We start from the raw sequence: 21,409 nt of genomic DNA, 5'->3' as shown, positions 1-21,409 counted from the left end.
TTAAGCCTTTTATCTCAATTTTATCGTATGTGAAGATACTATGGAAGGACTGAGATGATTATATGTTCAATGTCCCAAGTGAAGTAAGATTTGACCCTAAATTTTAACAGTTGATTTGCATTTCTACATCCTAGGCCTTGCCTCTGGTCAACCAGCAGCCTCTTAATACGGGTTCTCGAGTTACTGATTAGGTGGGAGAGCCAAGAGAGGGCACTGCTGGCCAGACAGTATTTATTAACAAGTGAAAAACCAGGTCAGAGACTAAGTAAATTTCAAAGCACTTATTTCTATTTGTTTCACTTAAGAACACCATTCTCTCAAGTCTTTTTATTCTTCCTACATACAGCAAAACCCTCTTCAGATTTTTATAAAGTCCTAATCCAAGTCTTTTTGTTGAGATAGGAAAATTTATCTTGGGTAAAGGAATAAACATCAACAGATAAATGGAACAGAGAGACCAGAAAAACATATTTACAGACATAAACTTCTATATTAAATATCTAAATACACATGCAAATTTACTTCTGAAACAAAATAAAAAACAAAAGGAAGGTTGATGACTGAGATCAAAACTAAAAAATCAGCCATGACCAGGTAAGATACCACTTAAGTTTCTGACGTCCAGATTCACTCTTCATTGTCTTCTATCAAGTAATGAATCTGGACCCTGCCAACATGTCTTCTTTACCACCAGGCAGGATGTTAAGCTTTGTCAGTAGAGGGTGCTGGAGGAAGAAGGGTTTCTCTTGGGTTCTGGGCTCCTCACCTAGGCAGGCACCTGCTGCTTTTGCAGTGCTCAACTCCAGTGGTGCATGCAGGTTCTTGGTGGAGTGCCACTGGGACAGCACCTCCTGTGAAGGGGTCCCCCCGCCGCCCCACTACCCCTCCTTCACAGCTTCAGTGAAGCCCTCTGCCATTCAGCCTCGGCCACACCTTCTCCAATGAAGTGTGGATATAAGCTCAGGAGGGTAGTGACGCGCAAGGGTAGTGATGAAATAACAAGTGGTAATAGTAAGCGGAAGGACAAAGAAACATTCCGATATCTGCTGGTAGGAAATGGAAGGCAATCTCAGTGTGTGAAAATTTTCAAAGTGGAAACCCTGGGCGCAGCTGTCCACTTCTGTTTGCTCTAGAGAAACATTCACACATATAAGCAAGGTGGCAGGTACCAAGACATTCTTTAGAAAACAGTAAAATCTGCAAATTACAAACAACCTAATTGTTCTTCAGTAGGTAGATACTTACAAAAGTCATACTATACATACCAACAGAGAATTTAAGAATTTGGCATAGCTAATGAGTGAAAAAAAACTTGCAGGATAATAAAAAAATAAAAATCCACATCATGTATTTTCTAAGGGTATATTTAGTTGTGTGTATATAAATACTGAGGGGGAGAGTTTACCACCAAACCAGTTCTAATAATTATTTCTGGAAAGTGGAGAAGGACAAAGATGGGGAAGGGGCTGGGATTCTCAAAGCAGACTTTACCTGTAATAGTTTAAGAAGAACAAGAAAAAACAGAATATGTATTTGTTACTTAAATAATTAAAAATGAAGACTTTAAAAGTACTATCTTGAACTTTTACTTCTGGCCAAGATGAAGTAAGAGACTGAATATACCAAGAAACAAATGAAAAACTAGGCAAAACACATTAAACAGTGGTTTTCAACACACTGGACTTCAGCCAAAGAACAGTGATCCTTGAAAAAAAGGAAACCACCAACCCAGCTTACTGCCTTGAATTTCTAAGCCATGATGCAGGAAGGCAACACCTAGGCAAAAATCAGTGGACTTCCCTGAGTTGAGATGGAGCTGAGAGTTAAGGGAAGTGAAAGCAGATCGAGTTCCCAGGGCAGAGAACCAGGGAGGGGAGAACTACACAAAGGAGAACTCCAGAGACCTGCAGAAGGTACCCCTCAGGTATTCAACAATGTACTGGTCAGGAAACGTACACGAGCAAACTATCCAAGGCTGGGGAAAGGTTTAGAGGAAATAGTACTTGGAAGGCACACAAGGCTAGGAATAGAGGCTGTTTCCACTAACCCAGACCAGAAAGCCTCTTAATCCAGGGAGCACTGGGTAGATAATTAGCCAGTGCAGAACTGGGGAACAATTAATCCTAGAACAAATGTTCTGCTCTCTTAACAAAGCTTAAAAAGCAAGATCTGAAAGGAGCCAACTGCTGTCAAGAAATTTAACTATGTCCCAGAACAAAAATAACCAGCACCCGACAAGTTAAAATTTACATCTGGTATGCAATAAGAAACTACCAAGCATACAAAGAAACGGGAAAGTTATGACTTATAGTGAGAAAAAAATCAACAGAAACTGACCCAGATGTTAAAAATTGTTACATGTTCAAAACGTAAAGCTGGAATATGTGGAAATATGAAAAACACCCAAACTGAACTTTTAAAAATGAAGACATCTGAAGTGAAAAAACTCCAGGTAAGATTAACAATAGATTAAACATAGTAGAAGAAAGTATTAGTGAATTTAAAGACAGTAATAATCTGACACGAAGTAGAAAAAAAAACCAAAACAGTGCGTGGATAAATTTTAAGTCACCTTCTAGCAGCCTCTGTGGAACTGAAGTCCCCAGCACAGAGAATGGGAAGGACAGAAAAAGATATCTGAAAAAATAATAGCTGAAAGTTTTCCAAATCTGATGAAAAACCACAAATCCAAGACACTCAACAAACCTCAACCACAAGAAACAAAACAGCATCAGTTCAGTTCAGCTCAGTCGTGTCTGACTCATCGCAACCCCATGGACTGCAGCATGCCAGGCTTCCCTGTTCATCACCAACTCCTGGAGCTTGCTCAATCTCATGTCCATGGAGTAGGCGATGTCATCCAACCATCTCCAACCATCTCATCCTCTGTCGGCCCCTTCTCCTCCTGACTTCAACCTTTCCCAGCATCAGGGTCTTTTCCAATGAGTCAGTTCTTCCCATCAGGTGGCCAAAGTATTGGAGTTTCAGCTTCAGCATCAATCCTCCCAATGAATATTCAGGAATGATTTCCTTTAGGATGGACTGGTTTGATTTTGCAGTCCAAAGGACTCTCAAGAGTCTTCTCCAACACCACAGTTCAAAAATCAATTCTTCAGCCCTCAGCTTTATGGTCCAACTCTCACATCCATACATGACTACTAGAAAAACCATAGCTTTGACCAGACAGACTACAGCATAGCACATTACAATAAAAATGCTCAAAACAAGTGATAAGGAGAAAAATCTTGTAAAAGCCAAGAGCGAAAAAAAGACACGTACTGAGGAATAAAAGATAAAGATGAGATTTCTCATAGGACACAATGCATGTGAGATGCTGGATCATCATTATTTAAGGACTAAAAGCAAAAATGTCAACCTAGAACTCTATGCAATGAAATCATTCAAAAACAAAAGCACACAAAAACTGTAAGAACTCATAACCAGTATATGTACCAACAAAACTAGAAATGTTGAAGGTTAAAAGACATCCTTTAGGCAGAAGGTGAATACCAGCAGCAACATGTTACTTACACAAATTAAGGAAGAGCACAGGCATAGTAACTACATGGGTAAATACACAGGACTTTAATCATTAAAACATTAACAAAAAAAACAAAACACCCCATCTACTGTGAACACCATGCTCATCAAAATAACAGTTTGTCTTTAGCAATGTTCTAGGAGTCTTCAATCCACTCTTCTGGGCTTTAAGGCTGATAGAAGAGTGTTTATTCTCTCTTCTTTAGTCGAAGTTCTGCGATTTCATATAGAACGTAATTTTGCCCAAAACATGGGCCTACAGAATCAGATTTCACATACCAGATTTCACATACCAGCATGTGGCTTGGTACTAAATATTTATACCAAAGACTCTGAATAGAAACCCAATTTTACTTTACATGCAATCTGAATGAGGCACAAAGTCGCAAACAAGCTTTCAGATATCTAACAGCAGATGGTATTCTCATAAATACTTGGTAAACTAGCACCTAAGTAGATGATTTCTATTTGAGGAAGATCAACTTTTTTGTCAATAGCAAGGCAAACCAAGTCCTCCCTCCAACTATCCTTTCTAAGGCTCTGTTCTCCACTGATAATGACATCCCTTAGCTACTATCTGCTGGTCTTGAGGAGCAATGAAACACTGAGTAGACAAGCCATTTCCAACAAGACTAAGGTAAATTCACTAGCATTAAATTTCATAGTCAAAATATAAACACACACTTCAGTTAATTAAAAAAAAAAAGGCAGATTAACCCAATAAACATGTAGATTTATTTTAGATTGGTTTGGTACATGATACAGATTGGTTTTGCAGTTTTTAATGAACTGAAATAGAAATTTCTAAATACAGCAGTGTCTGCCTGTGCAACAATTATCCGTAAGGTAAGATATGGGATTTTAATAGAACTACAATCTGCATGAACAAATCAGGTGAAAAATCTGAAAATGTTTCTATATACTTTCTGGATTAAAAAAAAAAACAAACTCAAATCATTAATGGCTCAAGATACTAAACTGCTCAACAGGGGAAAAGGCTGTGAGTTCACTGTAAGAGCTCTTCTTGTAAAATCTAATTCCATATTATGATTCTGTTAGAGCAGTATTCAAAACTACAGAAGATGAGAGGCTTCATCAGCTACATTTTCACAGAAATAGCTATAGCGTTAACGTTAATGTGTGGCAAGGTATTCATATCTAAGTAAATGACAATTACACCATTGTAGCTAATTTTTACCCCCTTGGGAGAATGGAAATTCTGTGTATTTTCAACTGAATTTTGTATCTTAAAACAATCACTAAAAGCTAACAGCCATGGCACCATAATAAACATTTTTGTGAGGTACCTAGAATATCACTACTGAGGGAAACACAAAAATGTGAGGTAAGCCTACCTTTTCCCAAAAACCTTTGAAGCCAGAGATTTTAAACAATTAAGGCACTTGAAAACATTAGGTATATGTACAAATGTGCAAGTAAAACAAACTTTAGCTGTACCAGCAAGTAACAAAGAAACAGTAAATCTTCACTTTAAGAACCTTTAATTATCTAAATATAAGGAATTCTGGCTTATGAAATGGACCAAAGCAACTTGTCTTGTACTATAAAATATTGAAAACCAGTACTAAAATCGGCCCCTATAGGCTAAAGAAACTAAAACAAAACATCTTAATGACCTAGAAAAGCAAAAGTTCATTTTAAACTGATTTAAGCCCCTGAACTAATCCAATGTGTAAAAGGCAGGGAAGAAATATCCCTCAACCTGAAAAAAACTAGTGCTTCATGAGGAAACTAAAAAATAAAAAGTACACATGCTTTTCCTACAACAGGAATCGAAACTAAGAAGAAAGCCTGGGAGAGGAGAAACAAAAAGTTCAATCTGTTTATCCAGGGCAATTATCAATAAAAATTTAGTCATCTGATCAACTAAATTTTTTCTGAAATTATACTGCTCACATTTGCTATTTCAAAACTTAAAATGACTGTCTCATTTAAAGAGTTATAGTAAGTGATTCTAAAACAACTTATTTCTTCCTTGTCTTATAGAAGTTACTTTTCAAAAAAGCTCAGTGGAAATCTTTTTAAGGTACAACAGTGTTAGGATACTTTTTCGAAGTACAAAGGAAAACACAATTAAATCAACTTTATCTTTATACTTTTTAACAGCCATAAGAAAAATGGTAGGAGGTCCAATAGATGAAGGCTTTCGACTCTGTAGAATATCATTTAAGTTACTCAGGCTTGAAATAAAGTAGGTAAGTTTTCAATTAAATACTAATAGTATGGTATCTAAAAGCAGGTTTACTACTGCTCACATCAACAGTTACATCCTCAAACCAACTTTTCCCTTCATTAACGTAAAAGAACAAATCACCAACATTTTTTAAGTTACAGTCTACCTTTCAGTCTGTCTTTTAAGGCACTGTTCTTTATTTCTCAATGATATAAGGTGCTTTACAAGTATGAACAATAACCTGCTATACTTTTCATGTTGTGTATCCTCTCATTTCTTTAAATCTGGAATGTAATTCCCTGTGTGGCATCTTTTTTCTAATGTAGAAAAAAATAACTGTTATCAAGCACAAAATTTTACTCTAAGGGTACTAAACTTATAAATTTATTCCACTTTTGAAATGATAGCCAAAAATCCACCTGATTGATGCTCATTTGGCACATTCTTCTCAATTCTGGTCACTAAACTACATCCTGAGTTAGGATGAAAATAATGCAGCTTTCAGGCTTAAAACGACTACATTTAAATTGCCAAAAGAGTCATGAGGTTGTCTGCGCAGGACAATGTTTTCCATCACTTACAGTTACATTTGGCATGTCAAGCAGAGAGAACACAATCCCACAGCAGCAGCCATGTAAAATGAAAGACAGCCACAAGGACTCATGCAGCGTACTTTAAATAGGCCCGTTGAGCAAAGTGACTGAACTGATTCTTCTTCAAGGGTGATGCTCCTATACGCATCCTTTGAAAAATTAAAGATCCTAGAATAGCGTCTTCCATGTGGGACATCTTGAAAGATAATATTTTGGTTTCAGTGAGTTACACGCCAGTCCTTGTTAATTTAGTGGGTCTCTTTACAGAGTGTGGTAGTTTCGTTCTTTAGATTTGCAGAATTTATACAGAAAGAAAATTACAGCCTGCACACCCAAGACAAGGACAATTCCTCCAATGAAACTGGCTGCATCAAAGGTAGACTTCCGCATAGGTTGTACAGTTGGAGATAAAGTGGTATTAGTTGTACCTGGTTAAATGAGATAAAAGAAATAACAATACTTAGTAAGATACTCAGTAAGTCTCATGATCCTCTATGATAATTTCAAGACTCATCTGAGGCTTTTTGTCATGTGTTTCTATAAAGTATTTCCTCTTGTGTCAACAGCTTCCTAATTGAGGAAGACAACCATTTATCAATCCCACTCTTCATTCTATCCAACAACATCAAGTGGTCAATGGTGCTAATATAATTTCAAATATGAAAAGGAAAATTTATTCTCTTGGCACATTATGCCCTATGAACATATTAAGCACTTTTAAAATTTGCAGTTTCTTCAGACTACATATCTTAGTTAATTGCTAGAATAAATATTAATATTTGTGTTTAAAATTCATACTTTGCATTTTTCTAAATTTATAAAAGGTAAATGAAAATTTGATTACAGGTTTTAAAATTACAAAAATAATCTTAATAAAGCCAAAAAAATGCACAGAATCAAAATTTTCAGTATTACCTAAAAGTAAAAAGGATGGCTATATTATCTTCAAATTGACACAGTCTAATACAGCACACAACCAATCTCCAACAGAAATCAGTATTTAATTTCTAAGTTATAAGAAATTAGATTTTACCTACAGATTGTACTAAAAGGGTTTTGGAAAACCGTTACTATTTAATTCTAACATGTCACACCAAATGTGATTACAATTTTAAAATGTATTAGAGGACCCTCAGCAAACCTATCCTTATTGTTTTAACAGCCTGCTACCTTGGTCTTCCAAATCTAAGAGATGAATTTCAGTTCTTAACTATTTAAGAATAAAATTGGAACATGATAACAAATAGTAAAAGCTAACACTGCACACACATCCTATTTCACTTAGTTTTAAAACCCACAATTACCTGACGTAGTAGCTGTGGTGGAAGTTGTAGTAGTGGAGGGCAGAGTTGTGGTTTTAGCTGGAATGCAAATGAAATGTATTAAAAACTTAAATTTCTCAATTATCTAGCATCTATCTTTTAAAAACATAACTACCACTTCAACATGCTTCCAGTTGTTTTTTAACAGAATAAAGGCCAAATCTCAGTTAATGGTTTACTAACATATCTGCACATTCAGAACATTAGCTTTGAAGTGTATTCTAAAACATTAAGCAATCATAAAGTTGTATCTATGTTAGCATCTATGTACATATATAAAAATTTATATATATACCTGGATACAGTTTGCAAAAAGACACACAGGTGGGCAAGAATTTAGGTGAGGGAACTATTGGTTCTTTCTCAATAATCCTGCTTCTAAGACAAAACCCATTAACTTAGTAAGTCATGGTAAGAAACAAATACAATTCAGTATTTCTTAAAGTAGATATCAAGATTTATCTTCTTCATTTCAGGGGTTTGGCAAACTTCTTAACGAGGCAGACAATAAACATTTTAGACTTTGTGCACTGTGTAATACACAAGCAGCCAAAGACAACAAGCAGATGAATCCACATGGCTGTGTTCCAAAAAATTTTATTTAGAAGAACAGGTGCCCTAAGGCCCTAATTTCCCTCATCTAAATGATGTTAAGAGCCCAAGGGTAAGCTCTCCTCTACTGTAGCACATGAGTTCAAATAATTATCTGCTGGTGTCTCTAAAGAAATGCACACTCATGGGAAGAATAAGTTTGAATGTAAATACATTTTAGGAACTACAGCACTATGTTAAAAGAGACTTCAGACAGTATCAATACTACCAATAAACATTAGTAAACACTACGATATGTGCACACACTTATTTGTACTCCTTTCTCTGTCATTGTAATAAGCACTGTGGTCCCACTCTTGGTTGGACAGTTAGGTCATCTTTCATTTCTCCAAGCTATGAACATCTCACAGGGAAATATGTGATCTCCTCTCTGATAGGACGGATTCTTATACAGATTTCCTAGATTAGAGGGTATGGTTATTTTAAGACTCATAATCTGTTCAAAGTTTTCCTTGCTTGTACCTTTTGTGAAACCACAAAAAAATATACTTTATAACTTAAACATGTATCAAATCCTTTACAATACTAAAATACCATTGCTAATTTTGTCTGACAACACTAGGAGAAAAAATTCGCAAATTTGCCATTTGTGTCTCACTATTCACCCTCTGAACATGGCAAAAAAATTATTTTTTAATTTGCACTGGTTTCAATCTCAGAAGCACTAGAAGCCACTACATAATCAATGAAGACAGAGCTATGAGGTTTAATTTTTAGATACTTGTAGAAGTTGCCCTCATTTTTAAAAACAGTTCTCTAGAATTACCACAACAGAATACCCCATCTGTGTTCAATCCTGCCTCTTTCCAAAAGCCTCTCTACACAGAATAAGTTATTATAATGCAAATCTCATCGTATGATCTACATGGTTCAAACATACCAGCAAGGCATACAATGGCACTTCTCAGTCTGGCTCTTGACCTGTTGATTGTTGTGTTTGTTCTCATCTTGTTACTGGATACTCCAAATGCAATTCCCTGACTTTATTATATTACACTCTTTCACCTCTCCTTCACATGTGCTGTCTGCCCCGCTCTACTTGGGAAGTTCTCCTCTTATTTTACCAGGTAACTTCAAGACTTAGTCTGTCAGCATCTCCAGGAAGTTGTCACCACATATTACTCAACACACACACCTTCCCACAAATACCCCAACACACTGTGCTTCCTGACCTCTCATAGTTCCTACAAGAGACAAAATACTATCTTACTTCTGTTCCTATATCCCTATCTTCTAACCTAGTACTTGTCCTGGAGTAGATGTTTTTATTTACTCTATTAAACTGGTAAAAATTTATACAAGGAGATAATATTTAATGCTGTTGAAGTGAAGTCAAAGTCACTCAGTTGTGTTCGACTCCTTTGCAACCCCATGGACTGTACAGTCCATGGAATTCTCCAGGCCAGAATACTGGAGTGGGTAGCCGTTCCCTTCTCCAGGGATGTTCTCAACCCAGGGCTCAAAGCCAGGTCTCCCGCATTGCAGGCGGATTCTTTACCAGTTGAGCCACCAGGGAATGCTGTTGAAGGTGTGGTTAAAAACTTTCCGGTTTCTGGAAAGCAATCAGTATTAAGAGCCTTAAGATTATCATATCCTCTGACCCAGAATGCTGTTTGAATCAATCCTACCAGAGCTGACAGCAAGTATTTTCCTGTAAGATATTCACTGCACAGAGAATGAAAGATGACCTATCCAACTAGGAGTAGCTGAGTAAAGTGCATACAACTACGTGTGCAGTACGAAGGCAATTCAAATGTGCATGGGCATGTCAACCAATTTCCTAGTAAGTGTATTTATTAGGAATCTATAGATATAAATATATTTAGTTAGTTCTGAAAGAACTGAAGACATTTTAGTATACCTATGGATGACAAAAATTAATTTCCTTTAGGCTTCTATATTTCCTTAAGAGTTCCACAAAATCCACAAAACGCAGTTTTCAAACTCAATGTACAAAACTACAACAAATCTGTTCAGATTCAATGAACATGAAACACTACCGTTATCTGTCTCTGTCACAAACAGTACATATTAATGTAATTATTGCAGTCCAAGACTAAATATGTCTACTCATTTTTAAAATTAAACTAATGATTTTTAGGTATTAATTACTAAAGTTACTCATCAACAAAAGTTTAAAAAAACCCTCAAAGGAGGAGGAAAAGAGTCAATTATCTTGTATTACCTGTAGAATTGGTTGGCGTTGGTGTGGTAGTGGGCACTATTTAAAAAACAAACATGTAAGTCAAAGCTGTCTAAAATATCACAATCTAAGCTGCTAAAATACCATAATCTATAACACTGTTTCCCAACCTGCAGTCATTTGAGTACTTTTACAATTTTTTTCATTTTAGTACCACCTATGGAGGAGACAGACAGTTGCTGTCCCAATACCGGTCCTCCATTCTTTAGAAACAGGACCGATTTTTAGTGACACCCTCCCCTGCAAAAACATTTCTTAGTCTCCCCTGCAGCTAGGTAGCCATGTGTAACTGCTAGAAAGCATCCGTAAGGTAGACACAGGTCTCTCACTTTCCTTTCCTCTTCCTGTTGGCAGAAAAACCATTCTGATGGCTGGAACATGAGCATTCACCTTGGACAATAAGGGCAAAGCCATTTCTGAGGAATGACACAGTAAAAGCATAGAAAGAGCCTGGGACTCTAATGATTGCAGATTCTACTCTAGCCTGCTAGCTCCACTCAAGCCCAGATTTCCTTTAATGAGAGCCAAATTAATCTTATCAATTAAACCATTTTCCTTAACATATTTTAAAATTTTATACTCTTATTTCTAAGCAATATTATCATATAATTACATTAAATACTTAAACTATTCATTCATTTACCACCTAAACCATATTAGGGACTCTATGTAGGGTATAACTGATCTCATTCTAAGGAAAATTTCAGTTAGAAAGTTCAAGTTGGGGTGAGGGAAGGGAAGGGAAAATGACTACTGAAACTAGTTACAGGTAGACTTGAAAGTTATTTACTGCAGAAAAATCTTTTATTCTATTTAATTATTAATATACCAAATTAGGAATTTGACTTTCCCATTAATTTATAATCTTTTTAGAAAAACCAGCTTTCATCCAGGAATTTTAACTATTTCCTGGGCAAAGATGAAAGATTAAACCATCAAGTTTCTCAAACTAAAATACAGAAATCGGATGAATAAAGCAGGGATTCATTTAATCACAGCACAAACTAAGCTGACTGTGATAATCACCAGTACCATAATAAAGAAAGTGACAGAACAATATTGTTCATGCCTGTAAAATGCAGCAAATAGAGAGGGTCTAAAATTCAGTGAGTATCTGGAAGAGGTTAAAGAAAAATAAAGTAGAGAAACAGATATCTGTACTTATAGCATTCCACATTATGTACCACCAAACGACTAAATCAAGCTTCAATGCAATAAGTATGAATATGCTATTCAGATCCAGATTTCTTACAAGATAGAATTATGGAAATGCTTCAAACCAAATATTGAAATAAGGTTTCCTAAGGCAATGATCTTCCTCATCTCCTCTTCTCAGATACCAAAGTGAACACTTACCAGAACAGAATCCTGTGGTGTTCACCACCTTGCAATCACCAGCTGTTGAATTATCTGAACAGTAGCTTTTACCTGTTAATGGGGAGTGAGGGTGGTGTGGGATGAAGGAAAAAAAAAGAGTATCAATTACTCACTTATGTTATCTCTGACTTTGTTACTATGCTCCAGAGTTCCTCCCCAAAATAGAACTCAAGTACAAACTCTCTAGAAGTTCACAAATACTCCATTATTATCTTTTCCCCATTGTTTTAAATACTACACAGGATCTCTCCAAACATCCTTCTAAAATCCACATGAATATACTGAACAGATAAGTCAGAAACACACAGACCTCAGAACTGTGGTATAACGAAGGTTGCTAGAATTCACAAGAGGGCTGAGTCAGTAGGGAGAAGTGCTTAGAAACTAATACAGGCTTAGTAAACATGGGAGGTGCCCCAGAGCAGCAGCTCTGTTCCAGACCTCTGCTTTAGTCTTCTACACTTTCTAAAACTGCTTTCCTGGATGGGAAGATGTGTAGCAAGAGTAAGAGAAAGTTTTCCCCAACATATTCAATGGCAAGGCATCCAATCTCCAGAACTTGCTGATCCTGTCATACAAGAGGGGAGGGGCACACTCTTAAATTCCATTTTATGACCTAAAGAAAAGTGACCCTTATATAACAAAAAAGTTAATTAAATTCAAACTTAGGCTAATTCCTTATTTTTAAGAGGTTTTTAAACTTTCTTACATACTGATATAATTTCCAGAACTCTTAAAATTTTCAATGAAGAATAACAAAGTTTAATACCATGTAGCTTTGGATTTTTCTTTACATAAAAAGGAAACCTGAGAGATTATTTTACCAATAAGAAAAAAATTCAACCATCTTACATTTGCAGAAGATAAATATGGTTCAAACATTTTTCAGGGCAACAGTTTTCAGGGGAAAATCCCATAACTTTCTTTCATGGCTAATTTCAGTGTACTAGTACACTTAACCTAACCACAAAGGTCTAAAATTTCTCTTCCTTTTAAAGCTATTGAGACTTAATTATCAAGCCTAAGAAATTAAAGGGGGGAGCATGGGAGACAACAAAAGATTTTAGGGGGAATATTAAGCAACTGATATTTTAAAGGAAAAGTATTTGATTTGCTAAACAAACAGTGCCCACCATCCTAAATGTTTTACATTTCCAAATGTTCAAAGAATACCTTGCAGCAATTTTTTAAAATGTTAGAACAAAACAATACAGCATTCTCAAAATTAAAGCAAACCCAAAGATATCTTACCTTTACATTCTATCCAAAAGCAGGTAGCATTACCATCAACACAGGAAACACAACTGTTTCGGCTTCCACAGATATCTAGGGGTGTGAGTTCAAATACATAAAATCCATCAATCGGTATCTCATTCCGAGTCTGTACTGCTTATCTTTGTTAAACAACAGCAAGCACTGCATATACTACCAGACTTACTTATTCAGAGAAATGGCAAAACTTTATAACTCATTCACAGAGGAATGGATACAAATGTGCTACACAATAGAATATTATTCAGCCATTAAAAAAAAAGAAATCCTGTTATACACTAAAACATGGATGAACCTTGAGGACATTATGATGAATAAAATTACCCGGTCACAGAAGGACAAACACTGCATGACTCTACTCACATAAAGTATCTAAAATAGTCAAAGTCTGAAGCAAAAAGTAAAATGGTGGTTGTCAGGGGCTGGGAGAGGGGAAAATGTTTGCTGTTCAATGAGTACAAAGTTTCAAACAAGATGAAAACTTCTGGAGATGTGTGCTTATAGTTTATTAGGGTACAGGACACTTAAAAATCTATTAAGAGGGCTTCCCTGTTGGTCCAGTGGTTTGGAATCTGCTTTGCAATGCTGGGGTTACTGATTCCATCCCTGATCAGGGAAGATCCCACATGCCTCAGGGCAACTAAGCCGCCGGATCGGAAGGGCACACCTAGAGTCTGTGCTCTGAAACAAGACAAGCCACCCCACCGAGAGGCCACCCCTGCTGGAGGAAACCAGAAAAAGCTGGCACCTAGCAACAACGACGACCCAGCATAGTCAAAAATAAAGAACAAAAATACATTCTTTTAAAAAGCTATTAAGAGGGTAGATCTTATGTGTTTTTAAACCAGACACATAAAAAACCCCCACAAAACTATAAAGTGGTTTACTAAAAAATTCTTTCCAATCATTATAAAAGACTTATGAAACCAGAAGGCAACTCAAGAGAAAGGGGGAACAAAGCACAAACTAGTGTTAACACTCAATACTTCATGGTGCCTATCGAAACAACCCCTTTGTGCACAGCAAAAATTTCCGATGCTCAGTTTCTTGAGGCATTTTTAAAAAAGAAAAAAATTGGAAAAAAGGCTGTTAGAAGGCCAACACTACACACAGGGAAATCACCGCCCCCAAACATCAGATGTGAAAAGAAATTTTTAATAGTAATAAAGATTTATTATAGGTTGAATCCAAGCTCCAATGATGTCTATTCTGAAAAACCTGAGTTCATAAACACAAATGAGCCAAGCTTTCCGGGGTTTTCCATGAGAGGATAAGAGACAACTTACCTGGAAGGGGCTACATTCACAAAATTTAACAAGTTAGCATGGTCTTTGTCAATAATTTAAGCCAAACAGCTCTGAGACAGAACATTGAAGAAGGCTACATACAATTCAGTGTCTGGACTATAGAACTGGGCTCTACACTTTCCTAGAAGCTAGGTGCCTCCAAAAATATTCTCATTTGCTTTCCTCCTGCCTAAAAAAAAGAGTTCTGCAAAGAGGAATTGCATTTCAATATTTATCAGAAATTGGGAACAAATACTGTACTTTTTCGGGGGTAGGAGGAGAGTTGCAAAGTAGAAATAAGTTCAGAGGTTTGTATACACCTGAAAAACGCTAGTTGTTTAAAATCTTTTGTGCTTGTTATGAATCCTTGGTTAGCATAGCAGTGTGTTACTTACAATGAACTGAACTGCTGCCTTTCAGACTGCAGTTTATCCAACCACCACTTAACAGAAGAGACTAATCATCTCCTTGGCACTCATTTCAAAATACACAAATACAACTAACGTATCTCCAAACATCTCTTCAAATACACACACACACCCTACCAAAAAAAAAAAAAATTCTAGGAGGAAACTACCAAAAGAGCACAAAAATTCTGCTCTATCATCTTGGAAATAGTGAGGTTAGAATCTCCAGTACTGTACTGCAATTTACTTTCCTCATTAAAAGATGTTTACAATCTTTCATTATATATTTTATTTAAACCCCTATAAAACACAAAAACTAGAGAAGATATTTTCAAATAGATTGGCCTGGAAAAAAATTCTTACACTGCAGCAATTCTTAGGTCAATATGTTACTCCTTACCCAGTATTAACTAGGATAACCAATCAAACTGGACTCTTAGGTTTTAAATATCTAGGGAGGCTCTTCACTTTATTAACTCAAATTTATCTCCCCCTCTGTTGCGCGTGTTGTCATGACATTGACTTTTCTGCTGTAAGACTCTCAGCGTACGTTTCAACCAGTCCCCAAATGGAGTCAGAGCTTAACAAAAGGTCCCGATCGGGTTCTGAAAAATCGATTGACCTGGGTTCCAATGTCAGCTTCACAATCTCTAAACACAGGGTTCTAGTGGAATAACTTTATCTCCATCCAGCTCCTAGGTTTCATCACTTATCTTCCAGTTTAGTCTAAAATACTAAGAGATATATGCGAAACACCAGGTACACAAATAGGTCCTTTTCCTCCTTTGCACACAGCACCGAGTATAAAGTTTTAATTAATTAAATGCTCAAACTTCAGATATATCCTGCAAAATCTATGTAATTAAGTCCCAAGCGACTAATTTTTTCAGACCCAGGACTGAGACACCAGCGAGTATTTTTGTCTCCCAGGGTCTCTTTCCTTCTTTCGCCAACTTCGGGAGAAACCTCCCTTCGAGAAGACGACCTGGGTTGCCCGGGTGGACACAAACGACTAACCTCGGGGAGAGGGAGTTGGGTCTCATCGCCCACTTTGGAGGCGGTCGCCTCGCCCCCCAATCAACCTCACTGCCGCCACGGCAAAAGGAAGCCACGTCCCCTCTTCAGAGCCTGAAGTGAGGCTGGGGATTACGAGGCGCTTTTATACAACACCTCGGCGCGGAACACTGTCGGGTCGCAAACAACCCTACGCCCCCGAGGCTCCACCAACCCTTCCAACCAAGGCACTCCGCAACCGCGGCCACCTCGGCCCGGCCCCAGCCGGACTCGGACGGGCCGCCATGTTGCCGGACCGCGGCCCGCCCCGGCCCCGCGCACCACACGCAGGGACGGCGGCTCGGCCCGACTGGCGGGCGGGCGAGCGCAGAAAGCCCGTTGGGCCGGCGCCCACCTGGTGCTGGAGTGGTGACCGGCGGCGGCGGGAGAGTCGTCGGTGACACCGGGACTGTCGTGGTGGTGGGCGGTGGAGACGAGGCTGTAGTCACGTTCGGGGCCACGGTGGTGTTCCCAGCCGCTGTGATTACGCAGAGCGCGGCCAGGCAGCCGACGGCCAAAAGCAGCGGGCGAGACAGCCCAGACATCGCGTCCTCCGCGCTGGCGCTAGAGCGAAAGCTGGGACACCCTAGGCTGCGTCCGTCGCTCTGTCCACTGCAGCGCAGCCTACGAGACTCCACTCCCCTAGCGGGATCGCGCCGGCGTCACATGAGGGCGGCGTGCGAAGGCGGGGCGCCGGCGATACCAAGTGGAATCCTCTGGGAGGAGGGGGATGGAGGAACCGAGAGGAAACCGAGGAAAGGTTTTCTCTCAGGCGACTGTATTGGCCAATTGAAGAAACTGGCCAGATACAGGAAACTCTTTTCTTTGCCCTCAGGTTGCCATCTAGGGCGCGGCCGGGCTTTTCTCGTTCCTTCAATAGAGAAGGATCCCACCTCGACTCAGATGGAACAACCTACATGATGTGGCGACGGCGTTCTCGCGAAAGACTTGCTAGGCCCCATGTGACCTCTGGGGCGGTGCCGGACGGATTCGCGCTGGGCGGAAGTTGTTTCCGAGCGTTTCGGTTAGAACCCCGGCAAGAGTTAACTTTTTACTGTCCTCCGGCGTTCCCAGCATGCTTGCATAGGTATTCTTCGTAGGACCCCCGCATTACCCCTTGAAAGTCGATTTCGCTGAAAGTAACCTTGTGTTTGGACACCCCAGGGAGATGGAGACCCCACGCGTTTAAGGAGTTTGTGCTCCGCCGCCCACGTAGTGAGAGCGGCTGAAACACCGAAAGCAGTCTGCTGGTGCCGCACACCGTCTACTTGTGCCACGCTTTCCCACCCTGACTTATCTTGGGGAGTTCAGCCAGCGGTAGAAACAGCTAGTTAGTGCCACCTTTGTAGTCGAAGAATCAAAGACAGTATGGGTTGGAGATTCATCCGGTCTGTTCCCACTCCCACTTCACAGGTGAAAACACTGAGACTCAAGAGACTTGACTGAAAGGCGCAGTTGCTTAGCCTCAGGGTTGTGTTTCAAAATCCCTATCACGGCTCAGCCTTTTAGTGAGATGAGCGCCATCTGATGTCCAGTCTCACAAAAATATTTACAAGTGCAGCCATGCTTATATCAAGTGGTTAAAGTTCGGTCATAAAAGCTGTATCTAACTCTTATTTTCAACTATTTGTATTTATCATCTAATTTTAATTACAAACATTAACCCTTTAAAATAATAGGACATCAGTTGCTTTTTTTGAGATCTGCTTTGCTATGCAAACCCCGAAAAAGACTGTATATATGCACCTTTTAAAAAAAATCTAAACTTGAAGGCTTTCCTAACCCAACCCTAAAATCCAATCAGTACCCTCATGACTATGAACATTTGTTCCATCAACTACGCTAGTTGGAGATTTGCTTGGATGTAAACAAAAAACTCGGTTTTTGATCCAACCAATGGCAAGACGTGTCAGTACAGCCAAAAGGTATCTCTTCTCTCAGGATATCTATCCCTCACACGGTGTTTATTTAGCGCATAACCTGACTCTAGAGCAAATGAAGGCTACTAGTCAACCGTTATTATTTTTAAGGTTAAAAATATAAATTCTCTTTTCTTCGGATAGCTCGATGGAGTGTCTTGTTTACCTCACTGTGGAGGCCATTGGTTTACAAGTTGCCATCTCGGTGTTTACCTCTTATCCTCAAATTTTTCTTAGTGTTTTTAGGGGGACATTTCACTTTCTTGAATTAAGACTAGAAAAGCATCACCAGTTTTTTTTCTTTTTAATTTTTTTTTTTTACATGGCATCTGTTGAGCTAGATCAAGAACTTCACAAGTTTTTTTCACCCTTTCAGATCAAGGACTGGGATCTAAAATACAGGATTTTTAAAAATTGAAATCTAGTTGATTTACTGTGTTGTGCTTTTTCACTGAACAAAGTGATTCAGTTATACATATATACGTATATACCTGTTTTTTATTCTTTTCCATTATAGTTTGTTACAAGATATTCTTTATAGTTCCCTGTGCTATACAGTGGAGAAGGCAATGGCAACCCACTCCAGTACTCTTGCCTGGAAATCCCATGGACGGAGGGGCCTGGTGGGCTGCAGTCCATGGGGTCGCTAGGAGTCGGACACGACTGAGCGACTTCACTTTATTTTTTCACTTTCATGCATTGGAGAAGGAAATGGCAACCCACTCCAGTGTTCTTGCCTGGAGAATCCCAGGGACGAGGGAGTCGGGCTGGCGTCTATGGGGTCGCACAGAGTCGGACACGACTGAAGCGACTTAGCAGCAGCAGCAGCAGCAGCAGCAGTGTGCATATGTTAATCCCATACTCCCAGTTTATCCTCCCAAACCCCTTCCTTTTTGGTAACCATTAAGTTTCTTTTCTATGTCTGTGAGTTCATTTTGTAAATAACGTCATTTGTACAATTTTTTAGACTCCACATGTAAGTGATCTCACATGATATTTGTCTTGGCCTGACTTCATTTAGTGTGATAATTTCTAGGTTCATCCATGTTGCTGCAAATGGCATTACTTCATTCTGTTATGGCTGAGTAATATTCCATTGTATTAATACATCTGTGTACCACATCTTCTTTATCCAGTCCTCTGTCAGGAGACATTTAGGTTACTTCCATGTTCTGGCTATTGTAAATAGTGCTGCTCTGAACAATGGGGTGCATGCATCTTTTCTAGTTACAGTTCTCTGCAGTTATATACACAGTGTTCTTGCCTGGAGAATCCCAGGGAAGGCGGAGCCTGGTGGGCTGCCGTCTATGGGGTCGCACAGAGTCGGACACGACTGAAGCGACTTAGCAGCAACAGCAGGATTGCTGAATCTTACGGTTATAATTTTTAGTTTTTTAAGGAGCCTCCATACCATTTCCATAGAGGCTGTATCAGTTTACTTTCCCACCAACAGTGTAGGAGAGTTCCCTTTTTTCCCTTTCTAGCATTTGCTATTTGTAGACTTTAATAATGGTCATCCTGACTGGTATGAGGTGATACCTCATTGTAGTTTTATGTTTCTCTAATAGTTAGCATTGTTGAATATCTCTTCAGGTGCCTATTGTCCATCTGTATGTCTTCTTTGGGGAAATGTCTATTTAGGTCTTCTATCCATTTTTTGATGCAGTTGTTCATTTTTTTGTTATTGAGTTGTGTGAGCTGTTCGTATATTTTGGAAATTAAGCCCCTGTTAGTTGCTTCATTTGCAAATATTTTCTCCCAGTTCATAGGTTGTCTTTTTGTTTTGTTTATGACTCCCTTTGCTGTGTGAAAGCTTTTATGTTTGATTAGGTCCCATTTGTTTATTTTTGCTTTTATTTCTGTTGCCTTGGGAGACTGACCTAAGAAAACATTGCTCCGGTTTATGTCAGAAAATGTTTTGCCTATGTTCTCTACTAGGAGTCTTACGGTGTCATGTCATTAAGTCATTTTGAGTTTATTTTTGTGTATCGTGTGAGGGAGTGTTCCAATTTCATTGATTTACATGCATATAATACAGTTTTAACATGTTTTATTTTTTTTTCCTTTCCCTTTGCTATATTATACTTTTGGCTTTTATAGTTTTGTTTTTTTTTAAACTCTTGATTCATGTTTATTTAAACATGTTTTATTTTTTTTTCCTTTCCCTTTGCTATATTATACTTTTGGCTTTTATAGTTTTTTTTTTTTAAAACTCTTGATTCATGTTTATTTAATGGAAAACGGTAACATGGAAATAAATGGGTTTGGGAGCCAAAGCATGATCTAGAATCCCATCCCTGTCATTTTTATTTTATTTTTTAACTTTACAATATTGTGTTGGTTTTGCCATATATAACATGTTTTAAAGCTTAACTAACTTTCAACAAAGTTAGAGAAGGATTGTAATAAGGCAAAGATTAATAGTGGGCTAAAACTGTATATTCAGATTCTTAACGTTAACACCGTGATTAGGGTTGGTGATAAAATACTAGAGATGCTCTCCACTTTGACTGTGGATATTGCTTTGATAATTGTTCCAGGGTTTCATAGGGAAGCATTACATTTTATAGCAGTTGTTCTCAACTTCGGCTGCACATAAGAACCACCAGCAAGTTTTGAAAAGCAGTGATGCCTGGGTACTGATTTAATTAGTCCGGAATGAAGTTTGGGTATCAGGAGTGTTAAAAGTTCTGCAGATGTTTTTATTCTGCATCTTAGGTTGCAAACCACTGCTTTACTCTTGCTTCTCAAAGTGTGGCTTATAAACCTATACCATTCATAGCCCTTGAAGACTTGTTATAAGTGCAGAATGTCAAGCCTCACCTCAAACCTCCTGAATCACAGTCTGCATTTTGTTCCATATGCAGATCAAAACATACACCTACTAAAGTCTAAGAAGACTGCTTTACACTTTAACCCATGGAGAACTATTCTACCCTCCTGAGTGGCTGCAATACTTAGTGGTGAATCCTCTACAAAATGACATCAAGCAGGACATGTTGTGAAGTTTTTGTTTCTTTGTTTGGGTTTTTACTTGTTTTACAAATGTATGTAAGGTTGGGGTACAAACAATACAAAACTGGATATGCAGGAATCTTGGAGCCCAGCCTAGGTTCCCTGTAGACTGGCACTTGAGATGCATTTATTTTTATTTCTATACTGCTTTAAATCCTGGGCAGGCTAGAACTTTCCCCATTATATCTCTTAGTCCTTTAGGAAACAGAGAAAGTCTTGTTAATAACTCATTCCTTAGGAACAACCCCAAAGTTCAAGCTGAACTATACCCAGGCAGCTTTCTGATACTCAGCATTACTTGCTACCTTCTCCTGTGCCCAGGCATCTTTGTGCTCCTCCTAATCAAACCAGTGAGTGGTAAAGGAAATCAGTCCTGAATATTCATTGGAAGGACTGATACTGAAGATGAAGTTCCAATACTTTGGCCACCTGTTTTCGAAAAATTGACTCATTGGAAAAGACCCTGATGCTGGGGATGATTGAAGGCAGGAGGAGAAGGGGACGACAGAGGATGAGATGGTTGGATGGCATCACCACCTCGATGGACATGAGTTTGAGCAAGCTCTGGGAGATGGTGATGGATAGGGAAGCCTGGCGTGCTGCAGTCCATGGGGTC

The 21,409-nt window shown here is 38.6% G+C and overlaps 1 protein-coding gene across 2 annotated transcripts; it reads right to left on the bottom strand.

Annotated features, from left to right (window-relative positions):
• Positions 1-6,088: 6,088 nt before the first annotated feature.
• On the bottom strand, positions 6,089-17,357 carry CD164 (CD164 molecule). 2 transcript variants are annotated; one of them, XM_055535255.1, is made up of 6 exons: positions 16,215-17,357; positions 13,093-13,167; positions 11,821-11,892; positions 10,447-10,482; positions 7,632-7,688; positions 6,089-6,755 (listed from the first exon to the last, which is right to left on the bottom strand). In XM_055535255.1, exons 1-6 carry the CDS (start codon positions 16,402-16,404, stop codon positions 6,589-6,591), a joined length of 597 nt encoding a protein of 198 aa, XP_055391230.1. In that variant the 5' UTR covers positions 16,405-17,357; the 3' UTR covers positions 6,089-6,588. The 2 variants fall into 2 exon arrangements, with proteins under 2 accessions (XP_055391230.1, XP_055391231.1); XM_055535256.1 differs by lacking the exon at positions 10,447-10,482 and having other exon boundaries at positions 16,215-17,336.
• Between the last annotated feature and the right edge of the window lie 4,052 nt (positions 17,358-21,409).

Source organism: Bubalus kerabau, chromosome 9 (assembly GCF_029407905.1).
Source record: "Bubalus kerabau isolate K-KA32 ecotype Philippines breed swamp buffalo chromosome 9, PCC_UOA_SB_1v2, whole genome shotgun sequence".
NCBI lineage: Eukaryota > Metazoa > Chordata > Mammalia > Artiodactyla > Bovidae > Bubalus > Bubalus kerabau.
The sequence above is the reverse complement of the archived record's forward strand: the minus strand, read 5'-3'. Positions and strand labels throughout refer to the sequence as shown.